The following is a 23283-nucleotide window of genomic DNA, read 5'->3' on the forward strand; positions in this document are numbered from 1 at the left end:
TCTCTGCCTGGCAGGCACTTTGCACAGAGGGGGGATGCGAGCGTGCGGCTTTTTCCTCTGAGCGGGAGGATTTCCCATGAAACAGATCAGTGAGAGAGGAAGAAGAGACGAATCCAACCCAGATATACTGACTCCAGTAAGGTGAGATGGCTTCAAATTATTAGGAAGATGTAGGAAAATATACCTCTGGAAGAAATTGTGACTTTCTTTCCCAACACCTTGACTAATTCGTTATGCACTGTGTGATTTACTCTTATAGTAGTAAATATCACTGATACACTGTACAGGTTGACACAGCTAAATATATAGTTTGAATTTGATCCAAATTCCATTATGATTGAAAGACAAACTAAATCTGATCTACTCTTAAAATCAGCTTTATTCTTTGATTTTTGTTATTTGGTCATTGTTTGCTTGCTGTGGTATAATTTTCCAGCACGTGATGAATGTGATTACGTGAATGTGAAACTCACGTAATCACATTCATCACATTCAAACTAGCTGTGTAGCTATAGAGAAATATTCCATAGCTTGAAGAATCTAAATATTATTGCTGGTTGTTGTTAGTGATGTGTTACTATTGTTGTTATGTTATCATAGTAGTATAACCACTGTTTATGTACAAAAATTGAATTTGACTGATGAATACATTGATTAATCACAGAGCAAACCTCTTTGATTTTTATTTTATGCCATTGTTAACACACACAATGATTTGACAGCTCATTGTTAATAATAATTGCGATGAGCTGCGTGAAATAAAAAACAAAACTTAAAACAACTCAATCTGCAGAAACCATGAGCCAAACGATCAAGAAATTTCCCAAATATAGTTTCCAAAAATCCATCTACATGGTTATTGAAGTGTTCCTATTACAGAACTGTGGAAACGAGTTTGGTTTCAAGCCTTAATCTTCCCAGAATGCCATTGTCACTTTTTCACCGTAACCAATCGGTAAACCATTTAGAACGCTCGCCCACCACTCTCACAGCAGATATCTCATTTTGGTCAGCGCGGTGGTTGTTATAGTGTGTGAGGAAGCATGCACTTCACTGAATCATCCCACTTACAATAATCGAGAGACACAACAATTGAACTATTGATTCCTGTGGAGGTTCTATTGTTTTATGTAATGACCAATCGATTCTTCTTCTGGTCTGCAGAATTGCACTCCACTGAGTGCGTGTTTGGGTGAAATGGTGCTCTGGTTAATAGTTGGTCGATTTTTGCTACGGGAGGATTTTTATTGGGGAACACATGAAGGCTACTGATGTGTACCTAGCAGGTTATTTAAGTGATATATTAATGCCTCTCTGTCTCTGTCCGTCACCAGATATCACCATGACCCAGAATCTGCTTCTCAACACGACATGGGAGAGAGTGAACCCTCCCAATTCCTCAAGATTGCAGGAACAAGCTTTGACCCACCAGAACATCACCTACGTGGATTTCTACCTCCACAAGCCCTCGGTGGCTGCCGTCTTCACCATCGCCTACCTGCTGATCTTCGCGGTGTGCATGGTCGGCAACGGGGTGGTGTGTTTCATTGTGCTGCGCAGTAAAAACATGCGCACGGTCACCAACCTGTTCATCCTCAACCTTGCCATCAGTGACATGCTGGTTGGCATCTTCTGCATGCCAACCACTCTGGTGGACAACATCATAACAGGTCAGTGTATACGTTTTTTGAAAGTTAGGATTCATTTTAATGTTCAAATCGTTTCTGCAGGTTGTTTGTCGTATGTTCTTTAACTCAAACATTGACAGTTTCTCTCTTTTTTGCAGGATGGCCATTTGGTAGGGTAGTGTGCAAACTGAGTGGCATGGTTCAAGGCATATCTGTCTCAGCATCTGTGTTCACTCTCGTGGCAATAGCTGTTGACAGGTGAGGGCTGTAATTGCATTGTGCTTGTGGGGCTGTGTGTGTCCCACGAGACTTCTTTTCCTTCATGCATATCCTTCAATCCCCTTTGTGTCAGGTTCCGCTGCATTGTCTACCCTTTCAAGCAGAAGCTGACCATCGCGAACTCCAAGCTTATAATCGTCATCATATGGGTCCTGGCTGTGTCCATCATGTGTCCCTCAGGGGTCATGCTCCAGGTCACAAAGGAGCAGAGGGTGCGGATTGTCCTCGGCCGCAACAATGATACCCGCCCCTTCTACTGGTGCCGGGAAAACTGGCCCACTCAGGAGATGCGGAAAATCTACACCACTGTCCTCTTCGCCAACATCTTCCTCGCCCCTCTCAGCCTTATTGTCATCATGTACGCCCGCATCGGCTTCACCCTCTTTAAGACCGCCATTCCTCCAAAGAGGGTCGGCGGAATTGTGCCTGGCGAGGGGAGCGGCAACAACAGGCTGAGCATGGAAAGTTCACACACAATTTCAAGTAAGAAAAAGAGGGTGATCATGATGCTGCTGGTTGTGGCTCTGCTCTTCGTAATTTCCTGGCTGCCCTTGTGGACGCTCATGATGCTAAGCGACTACGCCAGCCTTGCAGAGCACCAGTACCGCGTCATCAATATCTACGTGTATCCCTTGGCTCACTGGTTGGCCTTCTTCAACAGCAGCGTCAACCCCATCATCTACGGTTTCTTCAACAAGAACTTCCGCAGGGGCTTTCAGGCGGCTTTCAAATTCCAGTTGTGCTCTGCTGAAATACAGCACCAGAGAACGTACTCCCATCGGATACGAGGGAACGCTGTGCTGCCCGTCCAGCCTGCCATCCTCAGCAGATCAGGCTCGAGAGCGGGATCGGTGTTCGTGGGGAATGGGAAGTGCTCATGTCAGGAAGAGGGGCGTTTATCTGGTAGACATGATGTTAATGAACAGGACCTGATCTTGGAAGACCTGGAAAAGGTGTCCCATATTTAAATGGCCAGAGAGTGAACAGCACAGCACTTTAAGAGCTTCTAAAGCTTTTTGGACATTCTAAACGTTTAAAGGACCATGGAAAACCGACCTCAGAAATATGTATATTTGTTGAATTGAAGGTACTTTCAGCCTCTGCAACATGCATCATCAGGAATCATTTTGTGAATGTTTGTCATTGTGTATATAAACAGATAGAGCTTAAAGTCCTCATAAACTCGATTTGTTTGATTTGTCCATGAACAAACAAATCACCAACTGCCATCAGAGTCGGATTCAACTGTTGCTAAATCCTGATTGGTGGATGGGAAATATGATCTTTTAAGGTAAATCCCAAACCACCTCGAACCAGAAGTTTGTGCTACATACTATATGCAGCACAAATAACTAAAATTCTCTCATGTGAAAAAACCAAAACAACTCTAACTGAAGCGAAAATCGGGATGCAGCCCACGTGCAGCACCAAAGACCTCCTGAGGAAACGAGAGTGAGAAGTGACCGGAGATATAATCTGATTGTTAACATTCTGTGAACCAAACCAAAGCCCCCTCCCCTTTGAGTCATACCCACCAACATCTGGCATGTGCATTCAGTAGGAGACACGATTTAATAGCTGTCTCGAATCAGGGGCTGCATCCTTCGGTTGTGTCACGGCAGCACGAACAGGCTGTCCCATTTCAAAGGCTCCTTCAAATGCGTCCTTCCATCGCCCACAAAACGAAAGGTCCAACGGGTGGCTCCTTCCCGGCCAAATATATTCCAGGATTCATTTTGCTTAAGCGACTAACCAATTAGCAGAACTGTAAAGGAACAAGATGTCTCTTTGCGCTTCAAATCATTCGAATAACTAACCGAACCCTTAGGGGTATTAAAACTATCTCGGCATCTACAACTTCAGCTCTGTTGCTTGGAAACAACAGTAAGGTGCTGGGCGGGCTGGTGACGCTAATCACAGATATCCTCTGCAGACCAGACAATCTCATTTCGGTTTATGCGGCCCACGAACTTTGCCTTTTTTGTGGACTACATAGACTGGGTCTTCTGAAGGATGCAGCCCACAAATTGAGACACAGCTGCTGTCTCCCGCTCAGGACAGTGATGGAAACAAGACACCCGGGTGGTTTTGTTTCTTTTAAGGGTGTTTAATGAGGCCAACAAACCCGTCTGAGACGTCTGTGGCTCTTTGCAATTTCCAACCACAAAATCAATCTGTCTCCAGACATTTGAGTTGAGTTTGAAGAGGACGAAGCTAAATTAACAAAATGTCATACTTAGTGGCCTCCATGACCGGAAAAAAAGACAAGAGGCAAATTGATGTTGGGAGAAAAGTTAATTGCCTTTGATGCGGGTTTACCCATGTTTAGAAAAACTGCCACACCTCAAAAGACTTCCTCGTCTTGGTGTTATAAGGGGACAACTTTGTTGACTCTATTACAAATTCACTTTGCAGGTGCCGTTTAACCTTTGAGATTCAGCGAACGCCACAGCGGCACAGCTCGATCAGACTTTAATTCAGAGGGGCTCTGAACATTACTCTTACTGCTGCGAATTTTGAGGCTTTCAGGCGGGGGTTGACAGTTGAAGAATAGGATTACTTTCAAGAGTGAAGTGCGAGGTGGTGTGTAGAGAGCTATGTCAGCTACCTCTAGTCAAAGTGCATGCTGTAGTGCCTCAGGGCGATCGGTGCGGGGCTGATGGCTGCGACGTGCTGCGGCAAATGGAGGAGGATCACAGGCTCATTTGGAAAGCATTTATGTGCCCTCCAGTTATCTGCTTTTGCGCGGGCGCTGTGAGATTTGAGTGATGTCAAAGTGAAGAAAGTTGTGTTATTAGCAGTGGGTTGTGGGAATGAGCGTGAGCTGACAGCAGAGCAGATAAGAGGCTTACCATGACAAGAGAACACACGAGGACATCTGCATAATGCGATAATACCTTATAGAGAAAAAGGGTATGGCCAGTATTTAACCGTTGGAGAAAAATTGCCATTAGTTGAAGACAAAGCTTATAAATATAAAACTCACAAAGAACTACCAAAGGCGTGGTGCTTCATTCAGAACCATTTGAACATGATTAGTCCTGAGCTGTGTTTAAGTCACTGTTGGACCTTCTGGACTCAAATATAAACCTGAACCACAGATTCTGTTTGTTGTTTTCTGGAAACTATAGGTTCTGTACCCCATTTCCACATGCACATTGAAACAATTATCTCAATTTGTGATGTGTTATTGACCAGGGATGCTGCTATTCTAGCTGTACAGTGCATATATTTGACAGATATTCATTAAAGACTGGAACTACAATTTTGTACAATTGCCATTTTTAACACTATTTGTTAAGTAACAGTAAACAATGTGTTTTTGTCAAAGTCTTGAAGGGACCGACGTACAGGTTTTGTCCACTAGTAGCGCTGTGGAGCCAATCTAAGATTTGGTTATGGTTTTAATTTTCATCATGTACAAGGACATACATGCACATAATGAAATGTACACTCATGGTTGACAATTGCTGCAATAGAATGAACGAACACAGCAAGCTGACGTACATGGAAGTGAACAATTCATGGTATAAAATACTTTAAAAATACATTTTTGTACATGTTGTGAGAAGAGGGAGTTGCATTATACAAGTAGGCTGCTGTTTGCTCCGTATTGTGTTCTGAAGTGTGTAATAATAATGATGTTCTTAGTCAAGTAATTGGTACTCTCTTTGTTGTGCTCTGCAGTGGTACTTGTGAATACTTCCCATGGTTATGTCGGTGTGCTTAGCCAAGCAACTCGTTCTTTAAACAGAGTTCATATTGTTAAGTTCTGCACATGCAACATGATTTGAAAGCATTCTTAATGAAACTTAATGGTGAGCTTCAGTCTGTACAGAGCAGGGGAAAATATTTTAACTTTAATGATGTTAGCAGTGTTTGAATTAACTGATCTGATTGCACTGATAAGATGTGGTTATTGTCAGCCCAAGATCTTTGTGTACATAAATAAAAATGTTTCTGAGGCGATGAAATTATGAAGGCGTATGAATGCGATTAAATAGTAGCTTGTTTTTGTGTACACAATAGATAATTGTAATATGTCATAAACTGTATATTACAATTCATATTTTTTGCTTGTTACAAACATATTACTTATTTGGGGGGAAAAGGACTAACTGTACAGCCAGTATGATTTTGCTGCTTGTTTGTGTATTGGGAATACAGATTTTCAGTGTGCTAATAAAAAATTAAAATGAATTTCAATAAAGAATTTTGTGACAAATGTTTCTTAAAGAAGAGGAAACACATCAAGGGTTTCTACAGCAACATGTTGGTGGCTCTGGGCCAGCCTAAAAAAACTGTTCTTACAGTCATTGTGTAGTGAATAACTTTGTCATTGATGCATTTGTAGACAACAATGAAGCTCTCCAAGCTGTAATGGGTTTGGTTTCCCTGGCAATGCCTCTTACCAGAATCAGCCTGGATATGAATGAAATTAAGAGTAGAGGTTTGTTATTCCAAAAAAGGGCCTGTTATGTTACTTCGGTAATTTAATAAAATCGTGTCCAACCTGAATTGTCCCTAGAATTAGGCACAAAATTCAAAAAATTGCAAATGCTTTCAACACAACCAAATGAAAGAAAGAAAACTGAAGCATAACCTATTCAGTGTTGAGAGCATTTTAATTAATACAAACCCATGAAAACCATTGATATCTAGATGGCAATTATTAACACAGTTGGGATTGTACAACCTTATACGTAATTCAGAAAATTAAGCAATTTTTATTGAGTCCACTGGGGAAGAACTTGCACATGGCAAAATATAAGTAAAATGTGACGCATGATGAGAAATAGAAAATAACCCCACTCGTGAAATATAGAATCAAAGTGGTGTTGACATTAGCTAATTAGCTAGCGTTGATAGCAGAGCAATAAGATAAAAGGTGATCACCTGGATTAGTGGAGGTCACAATAAATGTGGACGGCACTAACTATCTGTGTCCTGGAGGTAAAAGGAAAATCGATTGTCTTCTCAACAGATTATAGCAACCTTCTGGACACACTAATCTTCAAAAGCCATTAGTGTGTCTACCCCAGCAATATCTCTATCTGTGGTCTTCCATTAGGTTTACGTGACATCAAATGTGGGATTTTCATCACGAACACATACGGGCCACTGGGAGAGCCCTTGCCCATTAGCTACCCCGCACTAAGGACATTGTTAATCTCCAAACATCTGTGAGGAGCTTTTACTTCTGAGACTCTTCCCACTTCATTAAACGTTAAGAAACATATCTCAATACTGTAAACTGATTAGGTTTTGTTTTCATGATATTATTATAACTAGGGACGTGCAGGAAATGGACTTTGACTGAACAAGATGATGGACACTTTATATTGAATTGGAATTACTTAGAGATGTTGATGACTGATATTCTCATGAGCTTTCTGGTGATTGATATGGGATTTGAATTGTAGATATACAGGGAACTAATGGGTTTCATTCCAGATACAATTATTGTCACAGAGGAAAACAAAGACTGAGTTATTGTTTATTTGACCACTCTTTCTGAGGTTCAAGCTAAAACTGAATTTACGGACTGATTGTGTCATGGCAGCACGGCTAGGCTTCCCATTTCGGAGGCTCCTTCAAATGCTCCATCCTGAGCAATGGATTCTCCAATGGGTGAATCCTGGCCAGGTCAACTTATCACAGGATTCATAGTGCGCCAGTGACGAAGCTAATGGGTTAGCTATACAGGCAGCTGGGCTGTACTACCTGCAGTAGCTCAAAGTGGGTAGCGATGCTGGGAGAAGGTAGTGACGCAAATCTTCTGTATACTGTCTATTTCGGTTTTGCCTTTGCATAGACCTCCAAAGGATGCAACCCTACATTGGGACATAGCTTAAGAGCCTAGATAGACATACTACTGGCCCTGTTAGAATGTACTTATGGTGATGTTACCTTAATGCTGATATCCACATGCTAAAGAAGAGTTCTAACATGCTGAAAATTAGCACTTTTCATGTTCGCTATCTCATTTTAGTGTTAGCATACTAACATTAAATATTTAGCGATACAAAAAGGACAGTAAAGGAAAAGTACAGACCAGATGGCCCTAGTTTAAATCATCCTAAAGCTTGGTGAGCACATGACAATTTTCAAACCTTGTCCAAATTTGGGAGACCACAGACAGATTAAACCTATTTCAATTTTAGAAGCTTCAGAAAGCAAAAACTAGATGATTTGGACTGAATGTAACATCTCACATGTTTTTCGAGTGGCGATTCCAGAGCAAACAACTTCTAGGTTCATTACCGCTACCTGCTGAACTGGAGCTTGGAACACTCAAGTGATTGGGCTTAACTTTAGAGGAAAAATAAATGAGGAGGAGGAACTACATGGTGTGTTCTGTTTTGCATCAAAATGATCAACAAAAAAATTATAAAAAACTATGGATGAAATCATGGCTGTGAAGGTGTAGTTGGATTATACATGTTGCTGCTCAAACTGGAGGGGAGTTAGAAGTCTATTGTTGTTTTTAGTAGCAGCTGTACAAGAATGCAACATCCGGTTGGTAATGCTTCCTGATCAGCTCGCTCTATTGGCCATATGTCGATTATCATAGATATCAACATTTTTGATATTTTGAGATCAGGGGAGGCTCCGACTCAACCTGTAGCATTCAGATTATTTTGCAAACCCCTTACACTTCTGAATTATTTGTGTTTATAATTGGCACAGACTGACCTACAGAAATGCAAAAATAGGCACGATTATCTTCAAATGTGCAGCTACCTTAACTGGAACATGACATTTTGGAGTAAATTTCAGGGAAACTCATCCAACAGTTGAGTCATTGCATACAGAACCAAAAACATTAGAGAAAGTCTGGTTATCATCAGCTAGTTTACATTACTATTGATAATGTTCACTTGCTGGTGATTCAATGAATTTCATAGCATTCGGTTATCTATTGTATCCTGTGAGGACCTTGCAAAGACTTGATGGACTTTTTGATTTTTCGGGGGTTTTCATATCTTTTGATATGTTTCAGTTGATCTTATTAGGTATGGGATTTTTAGATTGGTCCTATTTTTTTTTCTTACGTCCTGTCATTGTCTGGTTTTCCCACTTTTGTGATTATCTGCGCCGCCCTAATGTGATTCACCTGAGCCCAATTACCTCCCATCTGTAGTTAGTCTCTGTGCTCATCAGTCTTCGATGTCATTTCGTCTTTGTTTGGATTAGTTCTGTTTAATCCTGCCCATGTTTTGCTGGTCTTCATTTTTGAGCTTTTGGAGTATTTTCCCGATGCCTTTCACCCACAAGCAGATTGACGAAATGTTGGTTACTACGAACTACAGATTATAACAAAAACCATGACTTCTAACCTCATGGTAGAGGCTAGAAAAAGAGGTTCAACAAAGTAACATTGTTGTGAGCAGGTAAAACCTCGCTAGTGGTAAACTCAAGGATGCTCTAACCTCCAGACTTCAGAGTCAGCTGTCAGACAGCGCTGCAGTAATGATCAAAATGTCATCAGTAAACTCTCAGCTGTCATTTCCTCCATGTTTATCAAATCTCTGGCAGTAGACTAACACTTTTTGTGATTATTTGGGTGTCAACATTCCTGCATCAGTGAAAACTAGAGCGGCAGGATGATATGTGGTGAATCTTCCACAACAGAATGTACTTTTTTGTCTGTATAACAAACATATAAGCACACATTTCTATTAAAGTTTGTAAATAAACGAAAACGATTAGGTCTAATCGCAGGTTTTTATTTGTTTTTGGTGATTACATAGTGTGTACTCAAAATATATGCTCCCAACACTGACCAAGTCATTTTTTACATATGTGCTGTATAAACACGTGCAAGGTTATGACTTTTGTACTGCCATTGCCCTTAACTGTTATCATGATAATGAGATAAGCATATTGCTTATAGTTAAATTTTTTCACGGTTGCTGTTAAAAGTGAATCAAATAATGCTTAGATACTGTATATAGGGGAGAGCGGGGTAATGTGGGACATTTTTTACATTTGCTCCCCTATAGGCGAGCTAAACTGATATATCAGTAAAATGTACACATTTCACATTAATTCAGGATGTTTTCTAGAAATGGAAATGATCAGAATGTCTTCAGGACAAAGGGCAGTGAAAATATGATTGTTTTAAAAAAAGTGGTCTTGTGTCCCACTTTACCCCGGCTACGGGGTAAAGTGGGACACTTACTTTTTCCACTTTAAAACTACCATAACAACACATGTTGTAATAGTTAAAATCCCGACAGCTAGATTGACAACCACTAATATCGGACTAGTAACAGAATCATGGGGATTGGTCAATTAAGCACATTTATGATTATTATGATTCATGTGATCTCTTGCACACCCTAGCTTACCTGCACATTGTTTCTCTGTCCAATTGGCAGGGACAGGGATATTGTTTTTCTCTGCGTATTCAAATGCCAGTTCACGGCACTTAACTGGAGCAAGGCCATGGAACTGGTCAGCTAGTTGTTTCAAGTGTTTGACAAGCTCCTCCTCCATCTCATCTGTGAATATTCTCTTTGCCTCAGCTACTGCACCCCAGGCTACTGATTTTACTTTCCCTTTCTCTTTTTTCTTTATGAATCTTTTGAGGGTTGTCTTATCAATATTTCTATCCCTTCCAGCTTTTCTTAAGGACTTCTTTCCTTGCATGACCTCAGCGGCTACACTCTCCATCTCTGTGAGGGGTGTTTGGCCCCAGGTTGTCTTCCTGGTGTAGTTTCTTGGCATGATGGCTTTTCTACAATGTTTATGACATTAAAAATAAAACATATATAATGTAGTATAACACTAGAATATGTTTAAGACTAAACTTAACTTGTGCTTCATGGTGGGGTAAAGTGGGACAGTGTCTCACTTTACCCCACCATTTTAGAAAAACATCTCTTATCAATTTAGGCTAATCTTCAGCTAGCATCAATCACATGGTTTTATATGTTGGAAGTTCACCAACATGTATGATATAAGCTTTTCTACCTGAATCAATTTGTTTTGACACAACAGTTGATTAAGTTCAAAGCAAGAAAATTTACTTTTACATGCAAAAAACACATTTTTGTGAAAAAACATACTTTCCACAGCACCTGCACCAACTTATCCTTCATTGCAAGGGGGGAATGGGAGGGGCTTTTAAACATGATAGTCACATGACCACAAATGTGTTCCGTTGCCTAGATACAGGGGGGTTTTCACATCACCCGATGTCCCACATTACCCCGCTCTCCCCTATAGTTTCAATGAGTTTCTTGTGTCAGCTGTACACATCTGTCCACCTGTTCGGGCCACAGCCTTAACTTCCTATGATATATTCAGCCATAGTAATGATAAGAATTACACGTACACTCAGCCCCGCCCACAGTTGCCCTTTTCTCTGGTCTCTGATTACCTATACACTCAGCTGCATTTTTCAACACAATCATTTCTGAAAATGCAGCAGTCTGAGGCTCCTGTATGAATCTTTGCTTTTCCAGCTCATATGGTTGAATCTATATGGCTGACTCCCAAACATAAAAACTGTCTCTTACATGCTCTGAAAAGGACTTCTCTTGGGACCTTGTGAAACAAATACATCTAAAACAGTTCAGACTTTTGGAGAACAAGGCAATTGTTTCGAGAAGAAAGTCATGTTACAGTCAGAATAGTCCCGATAAGTAAAAAACTACAACAATTAAGAAAAAAAGAATTTGGGACGTTTAGGGAGTTTCAATCCTCTTTGATCCAAAATGTTGAACCAATCACATTATTTCTTGTCTCTCTCTCTTTGTATCTTACGCAGACGTAACCAACGATAACTTCACAGTCGACCATGACAAAACATTTCCTCCTCCACAAAAGACACAATTTCTTTCTCGATCTTGTCAAAGTCCTGACACTTATATTAGTGTGGGGCTAAAAAGATAAAGTATTTTATTATTTATAAAACTTTTTTGATGACCTTATTCTTGTGTTGCCCTAACCCAGGCTTACAATACCCTAAATGTAATATATTCCAGAGGAGCGATATGAGTCTGAATGAGTTTAATTAGCAGTCTAAGGACCGTGTGTTGTTTTCCAAACATTCCATCCCCTAGTGGTCAATTTTCCTGCTTTAAAGGAGTAGTTCACCATTTGGGAAATATGCACACTACCTTCTCCCATTTTTAAATGTAAATTGACTTGTACCAAACATATATTACATTAATTCCAGTCGGCAGTATTTGTTGTGAATAACAGATCAAATCCAATGGGACTGTGATCTTTGCGTTTCTCATTACAAAATCTTAACCTTGCCTCTTGTAATTCCTCACTAATTACTTGCAGAATATAAGCTCACATACTGTTGAAATAGGAGCGGCTCCCTGGGATTTGCTCTTGGATTCCTCCTCAGAACTAGCCTGGATGCCAGCCGAATTTAGCCCCGGCCACAACATTTTTGGTCGGGCAGTTCGGTCTGGAGTTAGCCTGGATGCCAGACGAACTTAGCCCCGCCCACAACATTTTGGTCGGGCAGTTCGGTCTGGAGTCGCTCCATTGGGAAAAAATTATGGGGCGTGTTTCAACTGACCAGGAAGTAAAATTCCTCTTCGCTCAATTGGATAGACTACAACCAATCAGAGCAACGTAGTATGTGACGTATGCTAAGCAACGCATTGTGAGTTATTTACTAACGCCGGGTTCACACCGGACGCTTCAGCGCAGCGCCAAGCCTTAAATAACAGCTGGCTCCCATCGTATCCCATGTTAAAACTTTGTGCCGGTCACACCGGAGGCTGAAGCACCGCGAGGCAGCCTTGGCGCAGCGTGGTGCTTCAGCCTCCGGTGTGACTGGCACAAAGCCGTGCAGCGATCTACTGGATCAACGGGTGATATTATTAGCGCTGCCCGGCGGTTCAGCGTCGCTTCAGTGTCCGTTGTGAACAGCCAAGCGCCGGGGCGATAGGGATTAGCGCGGTGCTCTGGCGTCGCCTCCACGTTCTGTGTTCCTCTTTCAAAATGAATGCGCTGTCGATATCTTCTAAAACAGACTCAATGGCAGCATCTACACATCTCAGCTCGCCAGCGGCAGGCATGTTTGTTGAAAACGAATTCAAACCGAGGGCACTTTGGTGACGTGGTTGATTACGTCACCGTTGATCATCTGTCAATCATCGTATAAAGCCCGCCCTGACAATCTGATTGGCCCGGTCCGGCCATAATTTTTTCCCAATGGAGCGACCCCAGACCGAACTGCCCGACCAAATCTGTTGTGGGCGGGGCTAAGTTCGTCTGGCATCCAGGCTACCTCAGAACACCTCCGACGTGACTTTGCTGTATGTTCTTGCATACATGCTGTCACTTCTTTTTTTTTTTTTTTTTTTTTTTTAAAGATTATTTTTTGGGATTTTTTATGCTTTATTGATAGTTTCAGAGACAGAGTTGAAATGGGGCAGAGAGGGGAGTGACATGCAGAGAACATGCTGTCACTTCTCCTCGGAAGCTATAGCACATGAATCTGCGAAGGCATCTGTGTTTTCAATATGTCACTCATCCAATCAATCCTGATTGGATGGTCGCCATGCAGACCCTCTGACGCAAATTGAAAAACGTCAGTATGTGGCCAGGTGGGCACAGATTGGCTGTGACATTGCCACAGATGGGTCCTTGTGTCACATGATGTAAAAGCGATTATACGCTGTAGGATGATTTGCACGTATGAGAGAGATGATTATCAAAATGTAGGGGTATGCCCATTTTCTGTATGAGGACACATTGAGAGGTTTCTGGAACTAAGGTCTTTCATAGACCTGTGTATAAATCCCTTTATTCTTCTGTATGTAAAAAGTACACAGTACACAATGGTCACAAAATGGTGGTGATAATAATTGTGGATAACTCCATTGTCAAAACACTTGACTATTTTGTCAATCATTTGTGGAAACAGTGCCTTGTGTCACAGCCCCGAATAACTAAAGACATTTTGACTTTGGATATTATATAAAAAAAAGCTTAATTCATATGCTCATCAAGCCTCTTCTTTCTTGAATTAAAAACATTATTTGGAGCAGTATGATTAGCCTTTTTTTATTTTGTTGATATTCATCAGGGGTCTGAAGAAATATACAACAATCCTTTTTCCATGCATCTTCATTATCTGCAGCCATTTCCTATTAATCTCTGTTTATATATTAAAACATGATAAACACTGTATGTTAGATTGATGAATTCATTGATTCCATAATTCAGGCATGATCACTTGAGAGTTGCTGTCAAAAGTTTCTTTTGCACTTTGTTGTAAGTCACTTTATAAAAGTATCTTACCGTTCACACGCAGATGATTAATTATTATCATTTAGTTGGTACTTCAACACATTTTTAGAGGCACTTCTTATTTGATTAATAATTATGGACCCAGGTTTTGATGTGGTCGTTTATATATTCATGGCATTAAATAAATATAGAATATAAAATAAATGCATATTTTTAATTACACCTGGGTTAAGATATTGATGCAAAGGGACACAGATACTAAAACATACGTCTAAAAAACTTGTAGTGAATAGAATTATAAGTACACAGCTCTCTTCCACCACCTATTGGCTTTATATTGAAAATACAGGCTCACACGTGAATAATGCTGACTCTGAAAGAAGCTCCTGCATGAATTTAGACGTTTAGATGATTACATAGTAGATTATGTAGTCAAACTAAACATGATTTTATTTATCATCTGATAAACACATCCACCCTTCTCTGGTTTCATAAAAGTGCTGCATCAACAGTAACCACAAACCAGAGGGACTTTTTGGTAAAATTTATTTCCCCAAGTGTTGAAGTGATACATGTTTGCAGGGATTGTCTTAACAACGACGTCTTCTGTCCTCCCCAACTAGGAGAGTAACTGAAAAGCAATAGAGTTTTGAATTACTCTGCACAGACTGTACAATATGGGAATACACTGTAGCACAAGGGATACAAATGTTCAACTTGAGTACCCTTGATAAGACCCAAACTGACTCCATCAAGCATCAGAAGCAGACAAAAGGCGTACTATCAAGTCTCTTTGTCCTCATACGTCCGCTGTGTGTTTATTAGGATTATTTAATCAAAGATGTAGCATCTCTAATCTCATTCAGAGATTTTTAAACACACTTGCAGTGTTCGTTTGTCCCCGTTGTCGTTAAAAAGACCTTCCCCGCGCTGCGGTTCTTCAGCGGGCGCTGCTCTGGAGGATCTCGGTTTCAGGAGAGATACAAATCATGCTCCAAGACATATGAAGGCTTTTCATACAATCAAATATACCGATTAAAAACAGTCAATGAAACTGGTGTTTTACATAATATCTGCAGAAGCAATCACAGGGACCAAGGCAGATAGAATGGAAATCATAATTACTGTAAAATACTAGCTAAATTAAAGGAACAGCACTAAGTGCAGCAAGACTTGATTGAGTGGCATGAGTCATCTTAATGAAAAAAGCATTACCCCACAAGTGGCTCTCTTCGAGTGGCCCCTTCTGTTCTATTTTCAAAGACCTTTATTTTGCTTAGAAAAATGAGGAAACCAATGAAAAGGGATGTGGCAGTGAACAGACATGAAGAAGAATACAAAAAATTGACCTTTTGGGGCCTTTCAGTTCACCCTTCATCCTTTGTGGTGTTAGCCTCTAGATCCTCATCACTGTCTAAATCACTGTGGAGCCTCTTGGCCATTGTATTTCTGCTTTTCTCCTCCTTAGAGCCCTTCTTTAGCTGGACTGGTAGTGGTTTCCCTGGTGATCAAAAAAGAAAACACAATTACTTTAATGTTAAACCATTACCAGTGTAATTTGGTTTGTTTTGTGGAAAGATTACATAAAAAGCTACAGGTCGAATTATCACAAAGAAAAGACATTAGGGTTTGGATCCAGATCAGGGGGCGGATGCGAGATTTTTTTTCACATTTCCGCTGCCTAGTGCAGGGGTCGATCTAAATATACCAAATTTGACACTTGCCTGGGCACTTAACAATACACGTGTGAAGCCGATGAGATAAACACTTCTTGAGATATAAGTTCCACATGCAGGCAGAGGACATTTTCAGACAGAGTATGAAATGCCTTTCACACATGCACGACCCAGCGGGAGGTTCATTGCACAGACATGCATATGAAACCGTTTTTTCAAGGGGAGATAAATGTTTTTCCTCATTGTCTTTTCACTTCCATTGGGTCACTTGGTGTGAACCCCCCCCCCCTTCATGTCTGTGTTTCACATCTCACCTGCTGATGGAACAAACTGGTCTTCAGCTCTGCCGCCATTATCACTGTGACTGGTGCTAACCGTCTCTTTCTGCTCCTCGTCTGTGACAATTCTCTGTCTCGCGCTCTCGAAAACGGACTTAATAACAATTGAATCCTCATAGATCTGCAGTGGCAAACACAGACACACACACAAACACACACAGACACACACACACAGGTAATCAGTCGCATCGAGATCCAAACCCTTGCACGATAATAACAACAATAGAGCAGAATTGTTGCTTTCAAATGAAGTAATTTCTCTGGGTTCACCTGAGATCCTTCCAGGTTATAAGTCTGAGCATTGTGACACAGGAGGAAAATGTCCTTCTCCAGATCCCCCACACTTCTGTACTTGTGATTGCGCACACGTTCCTGTGAAGCAGAGGGTCAGTATCAAATCTTAACGCGGCCAATGCAACGAAGCTGCGTTGAGACATCGTTTATTACAGTGAGGTATTAGAAAGGTAAAATCAAATATAATTTACATCCCAAAATACAAGCCTGGAAAAGGTCGCACACAGGTAACTCGTATTAACTTAGTCTCCCATCCTCAAATATCTTTCAAGAAATATGTTTTTTTTTCCTTTCACTGGGAGTGTAAAAGTTCAGATGAGATTTATTTCTTTACACCTATTAGCTTAGCTTAGCACAAAGAATGGAAGCAGGAGTAGCTGCTAGCCTTCCTCTGTCTGTGGGTACAAAAACCTCTTCTAGCAGCAAGTCTAAAACTCAGTAATTACAATGTGTGATCGGATTTCAAATCATTTGGAGAACAGGTCAAAGAGGATCTCATATGCTAATATCCAGCTCTATGTTTTTATTCTGCTGGATTAGCTTTGCATGACTCACAGTTCAGGAAAAACGAATTATTTATCTCAAACCGCCTGTAATGGATCCTCTCAGCTGAGCGTCTGACTGAAATGAGGCCAAACATCCGTACATGTTCGAGCACGAATCCAATCAGGAAATGAGAGTGGGCAGCATGAGCATCCACAGCAGCAGCAGCAGGACGTCTCTGTTCCGTAAATATTACAAACATTTCCTGCTTATTGAGCGATATAACTGTGGATTTTTCTATATGTGCTCCTGTAAATAGTTGAGCATTGAGGTTTGGATACCCGACCCGAGTTGGACAGGGTTCGGACAGAACTTTTTACATGATATTCGGGTTTGAGTCGGCTTCTGTTACATTGTATGGGCTACCTACTTGATGTTTTACACTGCACATGCCTGTAATCGGGGGGAAATATTGGGCTCAGGTGGTGTTTGGACATAAAAAAACAGAATGCCAGAAAGAAACAGGCCGAATTGAAAAATGTCTGCTCAGAGCCAAAAACAGGAAATACAAAAACTAATGTTACCAATTATTCTGCGGTCGGCAAATGACTGTGTAGTAAACCTGCTGTTTGATATTTGCACGTTTCACTACATGTAGTGCTTATAAAACCCTTCCTGTAGATGGTTTATGGAGATCGAGCTGTACGTGGAGCTGAGAACCATTTTGAGAAATCCATTATCAGCTTGTAGCAGAAGTAGAAATAAGTGTTGGGAAATGTTAGTGTTCAGAGCAGTGGAATGCCTGAGCGGTTAACATTCAATCATTATGTGAGACTGTCCACTTTGGACATCTGACACTGTAACTGTACTGAAAGAGTCCCCTTTTATTTCAACTTATTACTTCAATTTTTTCACCCACCTGTTAAATTCATTATTTCACTGGTTTCCAGTAAGATGGGAGTTGATGATTTAATCTATTTTTCTAATCTTCTAAAGAGTTTTTCTTTCACCCTCTGATGTTCGACTGAATCCCGGACGTGCATCTCAAGTTTTCTGCAGCCTGTTACATGAAGCTCCACTCGTATTTGTAACTTCGCTCTGACTGATCTAACAGGAGTGGGTTACGCCACTTACCACAAATGGGCTCCACTCCAAACCTAATATGACGCTAGCAAGTACAGAGGGACAGATTAGCTTTATTTTTGTATCTGTCATTCAAATGTGTTGGCTGGGAAGCTGCGATTGTCTGTGTGTGTCATACTTTATTTTTGACTCCTTCTGTCAGTAAGTGAAGCCACAGTCTTATTTCCAGCCTCACTAACAGCTCGGGTTCTAGAGGCAGTGTCATTTTTCACTAATAGTTGTGTATTATTGTTTTAAATGTTTATTTTCAACGGTTAATCTCAGACAATGTTAAAAATCTCGATAAGTAAAAAAAAAAACTTAAAAATAAAAAATGAATCAAGGTCTCCGTGCTATGTTTCCAAGGTGTTTCAAACTGGTGTTTCAAACTGGTAAACATTGTATGTATTTTATATATTTGGCTAGCCTGGCTCGACCAATCAGAAGGTTCATGTTTATTTGCTCTTGTAAATGGGTCTGCCCACCTTTACCAGTCAGACCAGCCACTCACAACCATATACCTAAAATAATGCACATTTTAAAAGTTTGTTAACAAAGAAGATGGCTGGCCCTGATGTGAATCTGCTATCGCGACAGCATTAAACCAAATGTTGTATCAGATAATAGTCCGTTTACATGTTTCAGGCACTCGGTGCTACATCACATGTCTCATCACAGTGATTGGTTGTAGTTCGGTTCTCTCGCCGCTGATAACACTACTTGGAAATTGAAAATGAACAGAGAGGTTCCAAAGTCACCCAGTAATATCCGTTGGTTTGGCCATGCTAGGGTACCGTTTAACATCACACTGTACCTAAGCACTATTTGTATCTTTCTATTTGTATCAACTACTCTTTACTATGAGACGCACTGGGATATCGGATACAGACATTTAGTATTTATCTGTTGGAGTTTCATCTCACAGTGTTTGCGTTGAACGCAGCAGCAAAGATAATGTGAGTGCTGAGGATATTCCCCAACACGTACCCTGATCCTCCTGAAGTCCACAGGCTTCCGGATCAGCTCGTAGTACTCAGGTGCCTCCTTCCGGGAGGGAAGCTGCACAAAGCCTTTACTGATCTGCCGACCCAACCTGGAAGCACAATGTGATACATCACTCAATCTTGTTTTATCAAGAGACAGGTTGAAGCATTATGTCAGTATATATAGTTGAGATTATCCCGAAGTGGCCATGATTGCTCACAATTTATCTTATTATGTTTGGAGTTTTAGAAAATCCCAATGTCATAGTGTACATTTTCTAGCTTTAAGGTTGTTTATATGCAGATAATGATTCAATCAAATTGTGATCTGTAGTGATCAAATTCTGTTTTCACTTGAATTGGTTTTATATATTCACATCCCTAGATAACTGCATAGTTACACTCAATCTTGAGCTCAGCACTTGAAGTGAGGTTATGTTACTACCACCACTGCAACAGCTAGAAAATGAAATGACTGCTCTGTTATGAAGCCACAGTGTTTACATTATCTATAGGCACAACAAGCTCATATAAATTCACCAATAGGAGGAGGAACAGGAAATAGATGTGTGCGTGTGCAGACAGAAGATGAGGTGAGTCTCAGAGACATGACCGCACAAGCTGAATCAGTTTTAACTTCAACTTGAACAAAAATGTGTGTGCAGCCGCCGGCTTTATGAATGTAACATTACTTCATGGATGTACTGAGGAAGATTGTGTAGGTTCTCTCAAATCAGTCAGAAGCAGAACTAAGCACACGCACGCACACACACACACACACACACACACACACACACACACACAAACACACCTGCACGCACACACGTTTGATGTGACCATTGGCAGCTACAGATCGCAGCAAACATCTGTACAGACTTTACGATGGATGTTTTGTTAAAATCAACCTTCCTGCTGTCAAATTAGTGTGAATGACTAAATTCAAAAATAAATGTTTTTAAATTTCTTTTTTGGAAAAGTCTGTATATATATATATATATATATATTTTTTTTTTCTACCCCTGTAGAGGTTTCCTCATGTTTTAGGTGGGTGGATAAGTAGTTTTTTACCTTTTGAGGTTATTTCTTATTACTTCAACTTCTCTGTTCAAGACACCGCTGTCTTCATGATACACCAGGCGGATGTCCATAAATATAGGGGGTGCAGTTTGCTACTTGCACACATCGGACACGCGCCTGTTTATTAAGAATCATTCTGATTCACTAACACACACAAGGTGGTGAGAACAGAATTGGCTGGTGCCCACATGTCATGAATCTGGTGAGTGTTTTATTTTTTCTGATTTAAAATGGTGAACTTTATTCATTAGATAGAAACAAAAAATTTAAGTCATTGTGTAATCAAACTGTATTTGTTGCAATTAAAGAACCTATATGAGTATTACAACTTACATTTTCCTCTGTGTTTTATGGCCATAAAATAGTCCTAATAATAACAATTATATCTCTTATTTTTGTGTGTGTGTGTGTGTATTAGTCATATTCACACAAACAATCATACAGAGCTTCCATATGCAGCGCTTTTTCTTGGGCGTTCTGTGTCTTGTCCAAGGACACTTTGGCATGTGGAGATCAAACCACCGATCCTTTGGATGACCTACTGTGCCTCCTGGGCCAGAGCCGCACAATGAATTTATTCATGTTTATCAGAAATAGTCGGTTGTCTCCATGTGAGATCGTTATTAGATTTGTTTGGAAATTATGAGAAACAAGGACTGAAGAATCTTTCTGTGAGCACGAATTTAAAAAGATTTCTGTAAAAGCAAATCAGGTTCTTTCCTCAGTGAAACTGACAGTTTTTATAGTTGGGTCCTAGTGCCATGAAACATTCCATAGATCCTCAATCGCTCACCCGTCCTTGTAGTTGATCACCATGTCGACCAGCGTGTTCAGTGTTCTGGTGAGCTCAGGTGGATTCGGAGGAAGTTTCTCTGCTGGCGGGCGCCCTCGCTTCCTTTTCACCTTCTCGCCGGTTTCCTGCGCGGCCTGCAGCACTCTCTCCCCATGGTGATCACCTTTACGCTTCTTTAGGCTGATGTCCTCTTCCATGTTCTCCAGCGAACCGTTCTCTCCTGCCTCAGGCTGCAGGGAGAGGGAGCGATGGGTGGGGGACATCTAACGAACTCAAAGAAACTTACAGGGTAAGGTGGGTGAAGCTTTGTATCGAGTATAGAGAAAACATGCATATGATGTACAGACAACAATCTGTAATGTTCTCCCTCTGCAGCTCAGGTCATACTTCAGCTTTACAAGGACAACAGATGAGGAACGGGAGAAAAGAAGAACTTTGACTGAATTCTAATAAAACTTCTATTTCTCTTCATTTGAACTCTTTTTATGTTCCAGACATGGTGTCTGTTTTCAAAGACAGAGACCTGAAGCATCTTACCCACCAAGCTTTAGGATCCAAGTTTAAATCATCTCAAAATACAGCGTGATTATCATCAGTCAGAATTATTAAAGTGTGCGGTTCTGTATTCAAATGAAAGAGGGGGTTTATTTATTCATTACAATTCTGCGCTGTGTCTGCAAATTTAGGACAGATTATTGTATCTGGAGGCTTTGATGTCAGATGATTATCAAGGGCAGGAACATTGTTGTTGTTTTTTTACACGCACAATAGATGTGAATAAATTTGAAAAAGCCATGTTCTGTTTCTAAAAGTGCCAACAATGCAATATGAATTCATTCCTCCACATTTTCCTCGTGTGCACTTGCCTTCATGCACTAATATGACAATGGAAACATGATTTTAGGAGAGCGTGGATTTCAGAGAGGGTGCCCGCTGCATCCTGTGATATCTTCGACCATTTCATCATCGCTCCTTTTTCAAAAAAAAAAATATCTGCAGCGACCACAGTGTATTCCACAAAGGCAATTAGAGGCCGGAAATATGAGTATGCATGCAGCGAGAGCAGCATCCGAGGAAAAGAGGGAGCAGATAGCGGAGGCATGCTGTCCAATTTGAACAGAATATTTATGCATCAATCATACACACACACACGCACACACACACGTACACACACACACACACACACACACACACAGCAGCAGCAGCAGCTTTCTCATCCTATAAGAGAGCATGCACTTGTGAACATGCATGTCTCAAGGACAAGAGATTACAAGGATCCTGAAATTTGAGATTTTGCACACACTGAGGGAAACACTCAGCAATAGCAAATGTCATCGCTCCAGAAACATGCGTGCCTATACACTTCCCACCAACCAGAGAGAAGACATAGGCAGAGAGCAGAGTTTAGAGGACACAACACAACAACACTGGAGAGGCAACAATGGAAATCCTGCTCATCATCGCTCGGCTCAAATCAAGGCTTTGAGCGCCCCGCTGCTCCCTCTCTCAAGGGGCTGCAGAGGAATACTGGAGGGATAGAGGGTAATCCTCAAAGATGTATAACACAGCTGAGAGATGCCTGATTGACTGTGATGTGTGTGTGTGTGCGCGTGTGTGTGAGGAAGGAAGGGTGTCACTTGTGTGTGTGTGTGTGTGTGTGTGTGTGTGTGTGTGTGTGTGTGTGTGTGTGTGTGTGTTTTGTGTGTGCATGTGATGCTCCATGCCTGTGCTATAGCTCCTATAACAAGCCTGCCCCTTCCCTGACTAATCTGGCAAAGATTCCCTCTCGTTGCAACACACACCTACACACTCCCTCTCTCGACCCCCCCTGCTCACACACACATACACACACACTCACACACACACACACACACACACACACACTAACATACACACACACACACACACTAGACAACCCACTCTCTTCACCCTGCACACGCGCTCTCACGCGCGCGCTTCATCCGTCTCTTCCCATGCGATGTAGCCTGGCTGAACGCGGAGCCCGGGCGGCAGACAGGCGGGCGGACATGGATGGAGGAGGCGCGGATGAGGCGGTTTTACCTGAGCGCGGTCTGCGGGCGGGCTCCCAGGATCGGCTGCGGCGGCGGGGGAGAGAATTAGCAAACCAGCATAGCGGCGAGCTGCGAGTCTCTTCATCAGCTGATCACTCGGGAGCGAGAGCCCAGACGGGGGGAGAATGGCAGCGCTATGTTTTCATACACAAATCAATGGGCTGGGGGGGAAACGCGAGCGCCGTGCCCATCTCCTGTCTGCAGCTGCCCGACGTCTTTTTCCTGACTCTGGAAGGCCCCGAGCCGCTCTCCCTCTGCATGTTTTTAATATCGACTGTTGCCAGACGGCTTTTTTCTTCTTTTCTCCCCT

At 41.4% G+C, this 23283-nt stretch overlaps 2 protein-coding genes across 2 annotated transcripts; one reads left to right on the forward strand and one right to left on the reverse strand.

Annotated features, from left to right (window-relative positions):
- The first annotated feature begins 1342 nt into the window (after positions 1-1342).
- LOC128462337 (neuropeptide FF receptor 2) lies at positions 1343-2875 on the forward strand. Its single transcript, XM_053447695.1, has 3 exons — positions 1343-1670; positions 1787-1886; positions 1981-2875. Exons 1-3 carry the CDS (start codon positions 1343-1345, stop codon positions 2873-2875), a joined length of 1323 nt encoding a protein of 440 aa, XP_053303670.1.
- An 11853-nt stretch (positions 2876-14728) lies between these two features.
- LOC128462340 (probable global transcription activator SNF2L2) lies at positions 14729-23058 on the reverse strand. Its single transcript, XM_053447703.1, has 6 exons — positions 22963-23058; positions 20902-21131; positions 19036-19141; positions 16420-16521; positions 16126-16270; positions 14729-15636 (listed from the first exon to the last, which is right to left on the reverse strand). Exons 1-6 carry the CDS (start codon positions 23056-23058, stop codon positions 15503-15505), a joined length of 813 nt encoding a protein of 270 aa, XP_053303678.1. The 3' UTR covers positions 14729-15502.
- Positions 23059-23283: the final 225 nt, after the last annotated feature.

Source organism: Pleuronectes platessa, chromosome 19 (genome assembly GCF_947347685.1).
Source record: "Pleuronectes platessa chromosome 19, fPlePla1.1, whole genome shotgun sequence".
Lineage (NCBI taxonomy): Eukaryota > Metazoa > Chordata > Actinopteri > Pleuronectiformes > Pleuronectidae > Pleuronectes > Pleuronectes platessa.